The sequence below is a fragment of the Protopterus annectens genome, chromosome 3.part1 (genome assembly GCF_019279795.1).
Source record: "Protopterus annectens isolate FY-2018-M chromosome 3.part1, PAN1.0, whole genome shotgun sequence".
Classification (NCBI taxonomy): domain Eukaryota; kingdom Metazoa; phylum Chordata; order Ceratodontiformes; family Protopteridae; genus Protopterus; species Protopterus annectens.
Window position 1 is genome coordinate 1,383,355,163 of NC_056732.1, and position 14,140 is coordinate 1,383,369,302.

General features: G+C 38.5%; 1 protein-coding gene across 1 annotated transcript in view; it reads left to right on the forward strand.

Moving 5' to 3' along the window:
• The window catches only part of CYHR1 (cysteine and histidine rich 1), an 892,696-nt gene extending 882,365 nt beyond the window's left edge, over nt 1-10,331 (forward strand). The window contains exon 4 of the mRNA XM_044067419.1: nt 7,148-10,331. Coding sequence (XP_043923354.1) covers nt 7,148-7,539 — 392 coding nt within the window. The 3' untranslated portion in view covers nt 7,540-10,331. The remainder of the gene's footprint in view (nt 1-7,147) is intronic.
• The last annotated feature ends 3,809 nt before the right edge of the window (nt 10,332-14,140 follow it).

Consider the following 14,140-nt stretch of genomic DNA (forward strand, 5'->3'; position numbering starts at 1 on the left):
AGCAGTGGGGTACACATTCCTACCCCCTTTGCAGACTAGCCATGGCATTGTGAAACACAGCTTTGACTTACCAAGTACATCTTCAAGCTCAATTCCTGCCAGGAAAACAAAATACTCTGGCAGACGACCTAAGCATAAATTTTATGGACACACATGAGTGGAAACTGGATCCACAAATCTTCAGCATGGTAACACAGAAATGGGGGAGCCCAGACATTGATCTATTTGCCTCTCCCCAAAATTATCAACTGGGCAAATTCTGCACAAGGACTTATCACAGACAAGCATGGAAAGTGGACGCCCTATCATTCAGTTGGAAAAACGTATCAGTCTATGCCTTTCCCCCTCTGCCTCTTCTCTCCATGGTCTTACTAAAGGTCAGACAGGAAAAACCAAAAATGACCTTATTGCTCCAGACTGGCCTCACCAGCACTGATAAGGAATATGTCTCAACTCCCTCCTTGGTACTTGCCTCAAATACCTCATCTACTGTCTCAGCAGATCATTCAAATTCTGCACATTCAGCTCCAAACTCTGAATAAATGATCAGCCATGCTGCAAGGTTCAAATAACACCTCTCAGTAAATCTGTGATGGATGTCATTTTGGAAGCCAGAAGGCCTAGTACTGGAAAATATTATGCTGATAAATGGAAGAGATTCTGTGCTTGGAACCAAGCACAAGGAACAGACACAGCAAAACCAAATATCCCTCAGATTTTACAATACTTGACTGAGATGCTTGACAAGTGCCTATCTTTTTCTTCAATAAAAATTCATGCCTCTGCCATCTCGACTCATTACAACACTGAGCCTCCCCTCTTTTCTTATCCTCTGCTAAAACAGTATCTTAGAGGGGCCAAAAATTTAAGGCCTCCCAGAAGATCACCAACTCCTGCATGGGACCTCAATTTTATGCTGGAAAAACTCACCCTGCCTCCTTTTGAACAAGCAGCTACTGCGGATATAAAATTTTTATCTTGGAAAACAGCTTTCCTCTTGGCAATCACTTCAGCAAGAAGGGTTTCAGAACTACAGGCTCTCATGGCTGTGGAGCCTTTTATTACTTTTTACCCGGACATGGTGTCCCTCAGGACCAATCCTTCCTTTATGCCTAAGGTGGTATCCAGTGTGGCTCTTAACCAAACAATTCACTTGCCAACATTTTACCCAAATCCGCATAACAAGGGGGAGCGAATTCTGCATTCACTGGACCTACACAGACAACTAAGATTCTACTTAAACAGGACCAAATCTCAAAGAAAGTCTGAGCAACTACTGGTAGCATTTGCTTCAGGATCAGAGGGGAAGGCTATATCAAAGCAGACTATTTCTAAGTGGATAAGCCACTGCATTCATTTCTGCTACTTGCACCATGGTAAACCTGTGCCCAAGGGAATCTGGTCACATTCCACCAGGGCTGCCTCTACCTCAGCAGCCTTTCTCAGAGGAGTTCCAACCAAAGACATTCTAGAAACTATTTGGAGCTCTGTTCATACCTTCACAAAGCATTATCATTTGCCTCTCTTCTCCAAATCCAGGGCTGCAGGGCCTTATAGCTGCTCCTAATGCTATTTAGTTCCATCCTCCCATCCATAACTTTCGGATTCTACCCAAATGTAATGACTGCAACAGTGAAACATGAACAACATAGTACAGTTGTGTACACTTACCATAAATGTAGATGTTCGAGTGTATTCACTTTTGCAGTCCGGGTTAACCACCTGCCCATCCCCCTTTTCTGTAACATCTCTTTCCTTCACTATATTCTAAAGCCTTTGTGGTGTATTTGCTTTTAGATGAAGGTAAAGTTTATGTTGCTAAAAGTGCATTTACATATATTGCTGTTTATTTATATATATATATATATATATATATATATATATATATATATTTTTTTTTTTTTGCTCCCCATTTGGGGGGCAGCTGACATCTGGAGCAAGAAAAACTGAATAAAATGGCGTTGGCTGCATGATTTATACCCCTGACGACCTGACGTCATGGAAGAGGAGACCGCAACCAACGCAGGACCCAAGACTTTGTTATTCAGGCCAACTGAGGGCAACCTGCCAGCAGATTACCCAAATGTAATGACTGCAACAGTGAATGCACTCGAACATCTACATTTATGGTAAGTGTACACAAGTGTACTTTTCTTTCTAGTTTGAGTTGCTAGTTAGTTTGGTTTGCAGCAAACTCGATCTGAGGGGAAGGCAGTAGATGGTGGTGCATTATGAATAAGGGGGAGAAGCTTGGAGCAGATGCTTGTAAAGTCGCCGGCTCAGCTCCGATATGGATCCGAATACCCACAGGTTGAAGAAAAATGAAGTACAACTACTCAGATGGAACATTATGGTGAGTACATAACTTTTTTTCATTTATGCAAAGTTTGCTCATGAATATTTTAGACTAATATAGCAGGTTTCCATAAATCTTCCACCTCTGGGATTTCTTTAGTTGTGATAAAGCTTTGTCTCCTCCACTAAGTACCCCGATGTTTGAAATGATGAATCTTTCACAAGTTTGTTTCTTTTTTTTTTTTTTTTTTTTTTTTTTTTTTTTGCTCCTGCTTCTGTCAACAGATCCTGGTGCTCCTCCTCATTCACAAGGTCTAAGTATCCCTCCTGCCCTCACCCAGATTTACTTTTATAAGGGTCAGGGCATTCTGGGTTCTTTGTCATTCTCCTGCTGGGGATAGTTTTACCCATTGGACCCACTCCTTGGACATACCCATAGCATCATGTTTGGGGAATGTGCATTGAGTGGATGAAGCAATTCTGGTCTTCATTTCTGCAAGGAGCTTACATCAACAAGCCACTCCACCCACATCTCCGGAAGCAGTCTTTTTTTTTTTTTTTTTTTTACTTTGCAGCCTCTGGCAGATCGTTCACATAGTTCGGGCTGCTTCATATGTCCCTGCACGTGCCTCACCCTAGAACAAGCGCACCTGTCCTCCCCTGCCAGCAACTCAGAGGCCCAAACCACTGACTGAATTCTGGTCACCCAGGGCAAAGTCAGGGCTTTATCCCTTGATGCCACGGTGCAAGCTGGTGGCCTTTTTGATTATCACAGGTTGATGACAGTCAGTTTTTTCTCATTGTTTGAATCTCTTGAAAGACTGCTTTAATGGCCATCTTCCAAATTCTCAAAGATTTTAAACTGCTGAAGCAGTATTAAACCCAAAGCACTAGCTAGCCCAATAATCATTGAATCTTTTGAGGATATCTCTTAAGAGTTTTCTTTAGAGCTGAATGACTGATTTGTTTACATTTCTTTACTAGAATAATCTGAACGGATTAGCAAAAGCAAAAACCTTTTCAACAGAGGGCCCAGGAGAAAAGGTGCATACATTAATATGAAAAAGGCAAAATAATACAAAATAGAAAATAAAAAAGTTACAATAATTTTCTTAGTATGATAAACTAATACAGGTAAGCTTTAACACACAGCAGCAAAAACAGGAGGCATTACTACAGATTTACAGTTACATAGGTTCATAGGTTGGTACTGGGCTATCTGCCCGAAGGCATATATTAGCCCAGCCATGTTGTGCGGTATTCACCGCCCCTTTAGTAGTCCCCTAGACCCTTGTACTAGCAACTAATTTATCACAGTTACATATACAATGCAGAGACCTACATGAATTACTTGGTACAGGGAAAACTGGTTCATTCAGTAAAGGAGAAAATTAAGTTAGCTCAAACAGTAGACAGGTGGGTAACGTATAATTGCACTCCTGCAGCAGTGATCCTTATGATGAGCTCAGTACAGTCACCATGAGAGATGTTTGAGAAATAGGACCATTGCTGCAATATGGGCTTTATCATTCTATCCTCCATTGGTTATGTCAAACTTTTTTTATATATATCATTAATGCTTTTCCATTACAGGCTGTACAGATGATTTTGGTCTGTTTTATTATATGTGAAGCTTGGTTATGTTAATATATGAGGTATTTTTGTAAATTCTTGCAAGATTTATTTATCCTGACCTGCGTTCCGTTAATAGTCTCAGGCTTTTGTAGTGCCTTTCATAGGTGTTTATTAGGCTAACCACCACAAGGGCCTTTGTAAGCCTAGCAATGCATCCCAGTTATCTGACAAGTTCCGATACCCTTGATAAGTGTAAGCATGGGCCTGGGAGATGAACCATTTACAGGTTACCTGTTTGCATTAGAGACATAGGTGCCAAACCAGGGACGAATTTTAAGTTTTCCATCCAATTATCCAAGTTGCACTTGAATTGCATTAGGGCGGATCTCTGCTTCACTTGGATTGGGTGCCTGTTTCATAGACAGGGTAGTCTCTGGGATACATACCTATCTCTCCAGCAGGTCCTATTTATATCACAGGCAAGGTGCAAGTCTTTAGAACGGGTAATTCTGGTAATATTTGTTTTGTGGATATGCAGGGGGGTCCATCAGATTGGGGTCTGACAATGCCCTGCATGCTAGGGATAGATCTCCCCTCAAAAGCCTGTAGGAGACAGAATACAGGGATAGGGCCTTGAGGTGGTCTGCATAGGGCATATTACTTGCCCTGTAATCTTTTAGTGAGGAACCTTTGTGGACATTCCAGTTGTTAGGTATGCCTGCTTAGTACATACAAAAGGGGAATTGTACTCTATGATAGTTCTGATGAATGCCAAATACAGTGGAACAATGGCTTCCTTGGACTGAGATGTCATACCTTTGTTTATAAGTTATGCAACATAGAATGATTTCCTCACCACTGTAGACACACGATGATCAAAGGCTAGATTACTACCTGTGTCCCTAAATCCCTGACTTCTGGGTCAACTCTAAGGGGTGTGTTGTCAATATGATAGTAACTAGGGATGGCTGACTCCCCAAAGGGTACTGTTATGAATTTCTTGGCATTTAGTTTTAGTCCATGGCTCTAGCACCAGTTTCTGTGTCAGCCACTCCTGGAGAATGTGTGTCAGTGTGAGTTTCAGTGACCGCTCCTAATTTGCAATCGTCTGCAAATTTAGTCAGGCAGAGACCACTGACGTTGTCCTTGACTTCTAAGAAGTATATGCCAAAAAGGAGCGGTCCAAGGACTAATCCCCGAGGGACTTCACTTGTGACTGGCCTCTTTGTAGAGGTGTACTTCCCAGTTCTAACTTCTAGGGTCCTGTCTGTGAGCCAATTGGAAATGTTTCCTTTTATAGGTTAATTGCCCTGAAAGGCTAGTTTAAGCCTAGCCAATAACCATTGATGAGACTCAAACCTTATATCTTTTGCTTTGAATTTTGTCAGGAGCATTTGTTGGTATTGATTTGTTTACCAATTTTTGGGCAGTAAAGAGCAGAGTAGGGGGTACAGTTGATATCTATAGCAGGATTCCCTTAAAAGACAGAGTATGTGATTGTTACACTGCATGCTTGGATGTCCTCCTCCTAAAAGGTCATGCTGGTGGACTGAATTCATTTGCAACTTGTGACTATGGATCTCCTGTAGCAATGATGATTTTGAGTGTGCAGCAGTGATCATTTTATTTCATCTGTTATGGTGAGTAACATTCACAGAACCTTTCTTTCTCTTCCTGTCTAACTTTTAAGTCCTTGCCATAGTCCTTGTGCTTTCCCCCTCTAGATACCATAGCTAGTTTAAAGATTACCTGGCTTATCAGTGCAACACAGTGCTGCTTATTACCTGCCTCCCTCATCCTTGCTAATTAACCTGTTACTCTAAGGAAACCAGAACCTTCAAAGTTTTTACTATCTTTGAACCCAGATGGAATTTTGTTTTTCATCACATTTGTCCTATTTTGACTTCTCTTCTGTTTATTTACTGCTTAAATTTATCTGTTCCCCATATCTAAAATCACGTGTACTCAAGACTTGTAAGAGCCTCCACCAGGCTTAATGTTTAAAAATATGTGGTAGTCTTCTGTAGCAGATAGCATGTAATTGTTAATTGCTAGTAGTAAGTCTATGTTTTTGTATAACATATGGAGTTGTTAGCAAATATTTGTTTACATTATTGCCATCACATTAGTCCACAATGATCAGTGCTGTACCCTGGTAAACAAATGCTAAAAAAAATTGCTTGTTTCTGAGGTATGACTAAAAGGTGTGTATATTTGGTTATATCATACCCCATTAACAAAAGAATGAATAAAAATAGCAAAAGCTGAGTTAATTTCTAATTCCATACTGTATTCTGGAGATTGCTATAGTTTCAGTAATAGCAATATGAGTTGTTAAAAATGTAAGCAAGCATGCATGATTATTGATTTTTCTGGTTATATTACGTGAACCCAGTTTCCCTGGTTTGCTAGCACTCTTCCAATTGGTAAGTCACACAACTTTTTTTTTTGTTAGCATCAGTGGTTCAACAAGTAGCACACTTGCCTTTGGTGCAGGAAAATTAGAAGGCTGTGGGTTCTATTCACATCCTAGGTGATCAGATTAATTTTCCCATTGTTGACACTGCAGTCTAGCATTAGGGGTGCTGCACTCCTGAGTGTGCTGTCCTTTGTATGAGACATTAAATCCAGGTCCCATCTGCCTGTGTTTGTGGTAGCATGTAAAGGATCCCATGACACTTATCGAAAAGGAGTAGGGGAAATTCCCTGGTGTCCTGGCCAAATTTCCCTGTTTCAGTATCTAGACCGCTTCTCATCTCCCATGAATAAAGATACTAGCTTAGTGGGATTAACTCAGTAAGCAACATTTCTGGTACAATTACCTGCTATCCTAGTCCAGGCCAAGGTTTCAAGCCATAGTATGACAATTGCCTATTGTACTTTTTGAAGAATGTCTCAGCTGATCAGTTGGAGCAAATGATTTTGGAGAGTTGCATACACTAAGGCAGTAAACATGCCACTTGTAGTGGCAGCACACACTCAGTATATTGTACATGTTCTTGTATGTTAACATGGAGCTGTGTGGTGAGTTGTGTAGAAGGATCACTTGTACCATTGAGAGTAGCAATGCAGTACTCAATAGACACACCTCCCTCCAGGTGGCAAATTGTGCAGAATTAAGTAAGCTGTATTGGTTAAGAGCAAACTTTGGAAGATGTGTATTGAAACAGTAAAGAAAATTTTGAAACTGAAAATGCCAGGATATGCCACTAAGATTTCAGTGTAGGTGATGTAAAATTAATTTATTTTTGACTTCCCTTTTTTTCCCCCTTTACAGAAGTGCAGTTCCGACCTTATAGGACTGATGATTTTATCACACGACTCTACTATGAAACACCTCGATTTACAGTTCTAAACCAAACTTGGGTTCTGAAGGCACGAGTTAATGATTCGGAACGCAACCCTAACCTTTCCTGCAAACGTACCCTCTCATTTCAGCTTATCTTGAAAAGCAAGATCAACTCACCAATGGAATGTTCATTTCTACTTCTCAAAGGACCTTACGATGATGTTAAGATTCATCCTGTTATATACCACTTTGTGTTCACAAATGATAGCAGCGAGACTGACTATCTGTCTCTTCCCATTATAGACTCTGTAGAGTGTAACAAACTGCTTGCAGCAAAAAATATAAACTTGCGTCTCTTTATATTTCAAATACAGAAGTAGAGGAGACTAGTGTACTTGAACAAAGAAAGCACCACTAAACCAGTTACCTCATAATGCATCTTGTGACACTTGTCATTTCAAAATAAAATTGTTAGCATGTGTGTATGCAACAATACTGCTGATATAGCTCCTTTGTCTCTCTTCAGTGTGCAGCAGGTAAAACAGAAGTGATACCACTGTGGCAATTTAAATTTATTTTTCAACTTACCTGAAATGTGTATAGAGAATTGTTATAATGTGATTTAAAAGCAAGTCTTAAGACAGCTAGCATGCAGCTTTCTAAGAACTGAAAAGTTATTTTTGGTAAAGTAAGCATGTAGTCCATTGTTTGTGTTGGTCATTTGCGTACTTAAATGAATTTTAAAACTTGCTGCCGGCGAGCTTTGTGAACACCTCACTTTTCATTACACTGCCAACCTTTCTGCAAGCCCTACTTCGTGACACTGGCTCTGTCTGCTGTTTGGCTATATCCTAGTGACATGAGGGAGATGTAGATGCTGGCTAAGTATTGCTGCAGTGGAAGAAATTTCTAAAAGTGTTGGACTAATGTTTGAAAGTGTAGGCAGTCAAGTTTCGGAACGGGGGCACATCTGCTGTTTTAGAATGATTGTGGAAATAGAAGATGCTCATATTTCTAATGACATGAAGGAAACAGTATTAAAAAAAGTAATGCTACATAAGAGAAGGGAGTATAATATGTTGAAGAGAGGCTCATGGTTTTTGTTTGGCTGCTGTCTTAAGATGAAGCAAATTGTTCTAATATTTCCTTTCATTTTCATAACTCTTTCCTGACCAACAATAGTAAGTGGCATTTAAAGAACAGTGAATTAGTTTGAGGGGGCAGTATTTTGACAGTTACAAGTGTAGAGTTTTTTTTTATTCTGCTGCTAGAAGTGTTTTAATGTCAAGTTTCCGCAGTTGGCTAGACTATTGTGTTTCTTGACATTTTTTCAGGATATTACATTATGATAATGAATATTTTCATAATCTTAATGTTAATGTTGCAAGACAAGACTGAAAGAGAACACAATTCTGCAGTGTACTTATTCAAGTCTTAGAATTCCAGGTTTCTGTTTGCATAGAGATCAAAATATGAAAGTGCAAAGGAAAAAAGTGCATTTTGTAGTGGTTAACGTTTCAAAGACTGTGTTCAAGTAATCATAAGTTTAGAGCATTGTTTTACTCTTCACAGTGGGTGAGTAGTTGTAGAAACTGATACAGTTTTGATTTCAAGTCTCTTGCCACACTACTTAAACAAATGTTGGATTTATTCAGAGCACTAAATGACACGAGAGAGAGAGAGAGAGCACCGGGAGAACATTAATTCCACTTTTAGTTTCAGTGAATGATTATCATGCATTATTCAGACCACTACCATGTATATTTTAGGAAGCCTTGTCCAGGAGAGGTAAGAATGTAGTAAACTAGCATGTCTGTGTGGCTTATCCTGATGAGAAGTATGGTGATAATTGTAAGTTTTAATTAAGTAATGCCAACCAAGTTCAACATCTTAGCTTAGCCTTTCTATTTTCAGTAGGTGATTGTGCAGTGTGCCCTGTTCAATTACAACAAGAAAAATACTATGTACAGTTTTTTGTTTTTCTCATTTATTTCCCATTGACAGTTGACAATCTACCACCCCCTACCTCAGCTGGTCCATGTATTCCTCATGGGTGAGAATCTACCACTGAAGCTATCATATAGGCACCCTTCAGGGGATTTTATGAGTAGGTCCCTAACCTCACCAGCTGCATGGGTGGGAATATGCAACCCACATCCCCTTCCCATATGAATGCACTCTCAATGTGTACCCACTGTGAAGACTACAAGCCTACACTGACTTGTTAAGCCAAACGCTTTCCCTCATGTCATCTTTGTATCAACTGCTCCCCCCAAGAGAATGTGACAGCTCATGCCCTGCTCTGACACTCCATCCCCAAGGTTGGCATGCTTAATGTCCCACACCATTTCAAACAGTTGCCAAGGGCCAGTAATCAAACCCAGATTGTCTGGATTAGAGTTAGGGCTGTCTCTACACCAAATATTTAGTAATACTGCTTTGTTTGCCATTTTATTGCATGCAGTTTCTATAGGTTTGCACTAGAACAGTGCATTCTTTGTGAAGAAATACTTAACCAGGAATAGGACTTCTGAACATGTTTCAGACATTAGATTGCTTAATTTACCAAAGAAGTGTACTATTTTTGCCATTACTACTTTGCCCTCTATTGTTCCTTTATATTACGTTATCATATAGGATTTGGTGCCCATTGTATTTAAATTTGACACCCATTATATTCCCCTCATTGATGTATGAACAAGTACAGAAATGCAGTTTCACTTTGAGATTTGGAGGAGTTCTTGGGATCCCAGAAGAAGCAGAATTGGGAAGCAACACCAGAGAGAGAGATTTTCTGCAGTGGAGTTCTGTGAAAAAAAATCTTCATAACATAGTCCCTGTTGGTAGTGCCCCCCTGAGGGAGCCATGAGTAAGACTTGGAACTACCTGCTTGCATAGTGTGCTGGAGTGGCTTGCCTTGTTAGATGCACAGAATATTGACTTTGTACATTTTCCATTATGTGTGGTTTGTCTTTCACATCTGAGTAGTGCCCTTTAAATGCTTCATTTCCTTTTCCTCTAGTGCTGTAGATTTTAAGTTTTATAATTTAGCCACCTGAAGTTGACTGTTAGCGTCTGTACAACAGTAATTTTTTTACTAGTTTAATTTATTTTAAACTGCATCTTCGACTAATGTATTTCTGACTTTAATAAAAGTTTGTATGGTAGACCAGTTGTTCTTTGACTTGTTTGGTATCAACAGGGAACTGTTCATTTTCATTGTCAACTTAATCCAATTCAGAGAGCCAGTGGACTGATGTATGCATTTGATATAAGATACAGAGTCATTCCTTGACAGGACTGTAGTCCTCAGGGCACATTTTCCTAGGAGCAGTTTTGGAACCTCACCATTCTACCTTATGTCTTCGGCATGTGAGAGGAAACAGGAGATTATGATGAAAAACACTCAAACGCAGGGATTGTGAGCAGACTATATACAGATGAATCCTCGGCTGTCAGCCTAACCAGATAGGCAAATGCTATGTTTAAATCCATTCTTTTCTGAATAATACTATAATTCTTTCTGAGCAGGCTGTTTTAAGGGAATATAGAAAAAGAAAGGTCCAAAGACTGGATAAACGCTTGGTTTACACCTCAAAGCAGTAGCAAAAATAAAGTAAAACAAACTGACCACGGCTGAATAAGTTCCAAATTCAAAGTTCCAAAAAAATAAAGCTTTAATGAGAAATACTAGAGTAAGCGTTTTAGCGATTCAACAACTAATTGCTTCTTCAGACTCATTCACATACATCAAGACAATAAATTTAAATCAAAACATGTCCAATCAAACAGCTGTTACTCTGTGATGTCATTACCAATTCATTAAGAGCAGAAATATAAATATATTAAAACACCTTTTGTTAAAAACACATATGTTAAAAAACAGAAGTATAAAAACTGCTTCATTCAATGTTTCAATGGTCTTGATTTCAAGAAGGGTTTCAAAGAAGCTGCTCTATTTAACCCCGGGGGCTTATCTGCCTGTAATTGCAGAATCCGTTTCTGTCCTGCCTCTTCCACTTTATTCTTAATATCCCCTCCCCTATTATTTTTGTTAATAATTTCTGTCACCATAAAGTTAAAAACATGTTGTGAATTTTTTGCTTGTACATGTTTGGCCAGAGCACTAGTGTCTTTTTTATGATCTATATCCCTCAGGTGCTCAAGCACACGTTCTTTAAGGCACCTATTGGTTTTGCCTATATAAAATGCAAAGCATTTAGTGCAGAAGCTAAAATAAACTAAGTTATGTGTTTTACAGTCTGCATAGAAACTAATCTCAATGATGAAAGTTAAGGTAGGGTTCTGGAAGACAGATTTATTATACACATAATTGCAGGCTATGCAGTTTTTACAGGGAAATGTTCCTATACTTTGTGATGGTATAGGCTGTTTTGAGGTGCTTGATTTATAGCAGAGCTGTCATTTTAAAGATTTCTTATTGATAAAAGAAAAATTTGGTTTGTCCTCTAGAACATTGTGCAACTCTGGCACTGAGTGCGGAATATTCCACTTTTCAAAGATCCCACAGAATCTCCTGATGTCACTAGAATAAGTTACTGGAAACCTAATTTTCACATTACCACTACGTATGATATTTTCTTCCCCGGTGACTTCTGAGAAGAATGGTTTACCTCTATTGCTTCGTTTATCATTCATATTTTTAGTACTACTATCAATGTCTCTATTACTTTAACCCCTATCCTTAAATTCTTTTTTTAGTAATGATACTGTATTATTTAGGCCTTCATTAGTATTATGTAGGCGACTGGCTCTCATAAATTGTCACTTTATGACATTTCTATGTAGATGTCCAGGATGCATACTTGCTTTATGTAGGATGTTGTTTCTACGACTAGGCTTCCTGTACATACTGGTGGCAATCTCTTTAAATTGTGACGTCTTAACATAAACATCTAAGAATTCAATCGATTCATGTGAACATTGATAAGTAAATCTAAGAAATTCTGTGGTGCTATGGAAATAATCAATCTGTTCATCTGTTGTGCCCCCATAACAAAAAACATCATCTACAAAACGTGTATACCATAAAATTTTATCCAGAAATGTATTATTCTGTAGCAAAAATTCATTCTCCCACGCTACTAGTACTAGGTTGGCGTAGCTATTTGCACATGCTGTGCCCATAGCTACGCCAACCCTCTGTAAATAGAATTTCTCATTAAAAGTAAAGACATTGTTATCCAATATAATGTCAAGTAATTCACAGATCAAATACTTTTAGCATTATTATATGCTTGCTTGTCATTCAGTATATCACGTATTTTGTCAATACTCCAGTTGTTTGGTGTTACTGTAAATAAAGAAGTAATATCCATGGTCACAAACATATATTCATCATTTAAGGCTTATACCCTGCTGTATAATAAGTTCAAAAATGCTTTCATGTCCTTAAGTACAGTATCACATAAAGCCAAAATAGGATGTAAGCACTTTGCAACATAAATAGAAACAGCTTCTGTAACCCATCCTTTACTTGAGACTATGGGTCTCCTGGGTGGGTGGGTTATGTTCTTATGTACCTTTGGTAATCCATAGATGATAGGTATGGTAGGGTACTCTAACTGAAAATAATTAAGAAGGTCTTCAGAGATTTGCTTTGTTACAAAAAGATCAAAAATAAAAACAGACACTCTATCAATAATGCCCTTTACTTGCCTTTCATTAATGGCTAAGTAAGTCTCTTCATCATTCAATAGCTCCATCATTTGTTGATATAAAACGATTTATCCATCACCACTATACTACCCCCTTTATCTGCTGGCCTTGTCTATATACTAGGGGATACCTTTAGTTGTATTAATGCTTCAGTTTCCATTTTGGCTAAATTATGGAATACAGGTGAGTTATCCTGAGCATACATATCTCTAATCTCATTTTCACACACACTAGCAAAGGTTTCTATAACCGGTTGTGGTTTTGGTACATATACACTAGGATGTTTAAATACATTTATTTGACAAGTTCCAGTATCCTTAAATATTGTTTTTAAAGTTAATGAACGAGAGAACAGTTTAAGTTCTTTCAATATATCAGTCAATGATGTTTTCTGTGCTAGAATAAAACTTAAACCTTTATTCAGAAGGGATACCTGTGCTGCAGTTAGTAGAAAACTGGATACATTTATTACCAGGTCTTGGGATTTTTTGCTCCGTGTAGTCATCACATTTGAATATGTTCCTCGTTCCTTCTGCTGTCATATCCTGCCTTTCCGATTCCTGCTGTTTGATCTCTCCCTTATTGGTAGTGCTTTCTTCAAGACAAATGTAGAATGGAGGTTTGTGTCATGTCTTTCGACTCTAAAAAAGTCAGAGAGGTGGACACAGCCTCATTATTCCTATTCCCATTGCCTGCATTCGTTTTAGTTGAAGCCGGAGTTGAAACTTCATTCACACTGGTGCCATTTTCAAAAATAGGCTCTGTGTGTTCTATTCTGACGTTGACATCAGCAGTACTTTCAAGATCCCTAGTTAAAGTGATAGTGTCACCTTGATTAGATGCATTAGAGACATTGGATAAATTAGTATTACTTACTAGGGCATCAGTATTAAATGCTGCTTTCCTGGGCCATGAAAAGACTTCTTTACACTGAAAGTCATTGAGGTCACATTGTAGTTTCCTCATTTTTGTATTCTGTAGTCTTTTATCATAGCCCTGTATATTATCAAACAAATCATCTAGTTTGCTGCCTAAAACCTTAGTAACTTAACTACTGCTCAAGTAGACCTTCTAAGTAAAGGTTTGAAGTATATACCTAATACTACTGACACTATAGTGCAAGCAATAACAGATTTGAAACTATTTGTGAGAAATGTGAGTTTGAAACTAATTTTTAAAGAAATAGATTCGCGACCATTTGTTTGTAAAAAAAATTAAGCACTTTTTCACCTCTGTTATGTCCGGTGTTGATTGCTTTCTCAGATGTTGAGAAAGAGTTGAGAGATTTCTATTCTAAAAGGA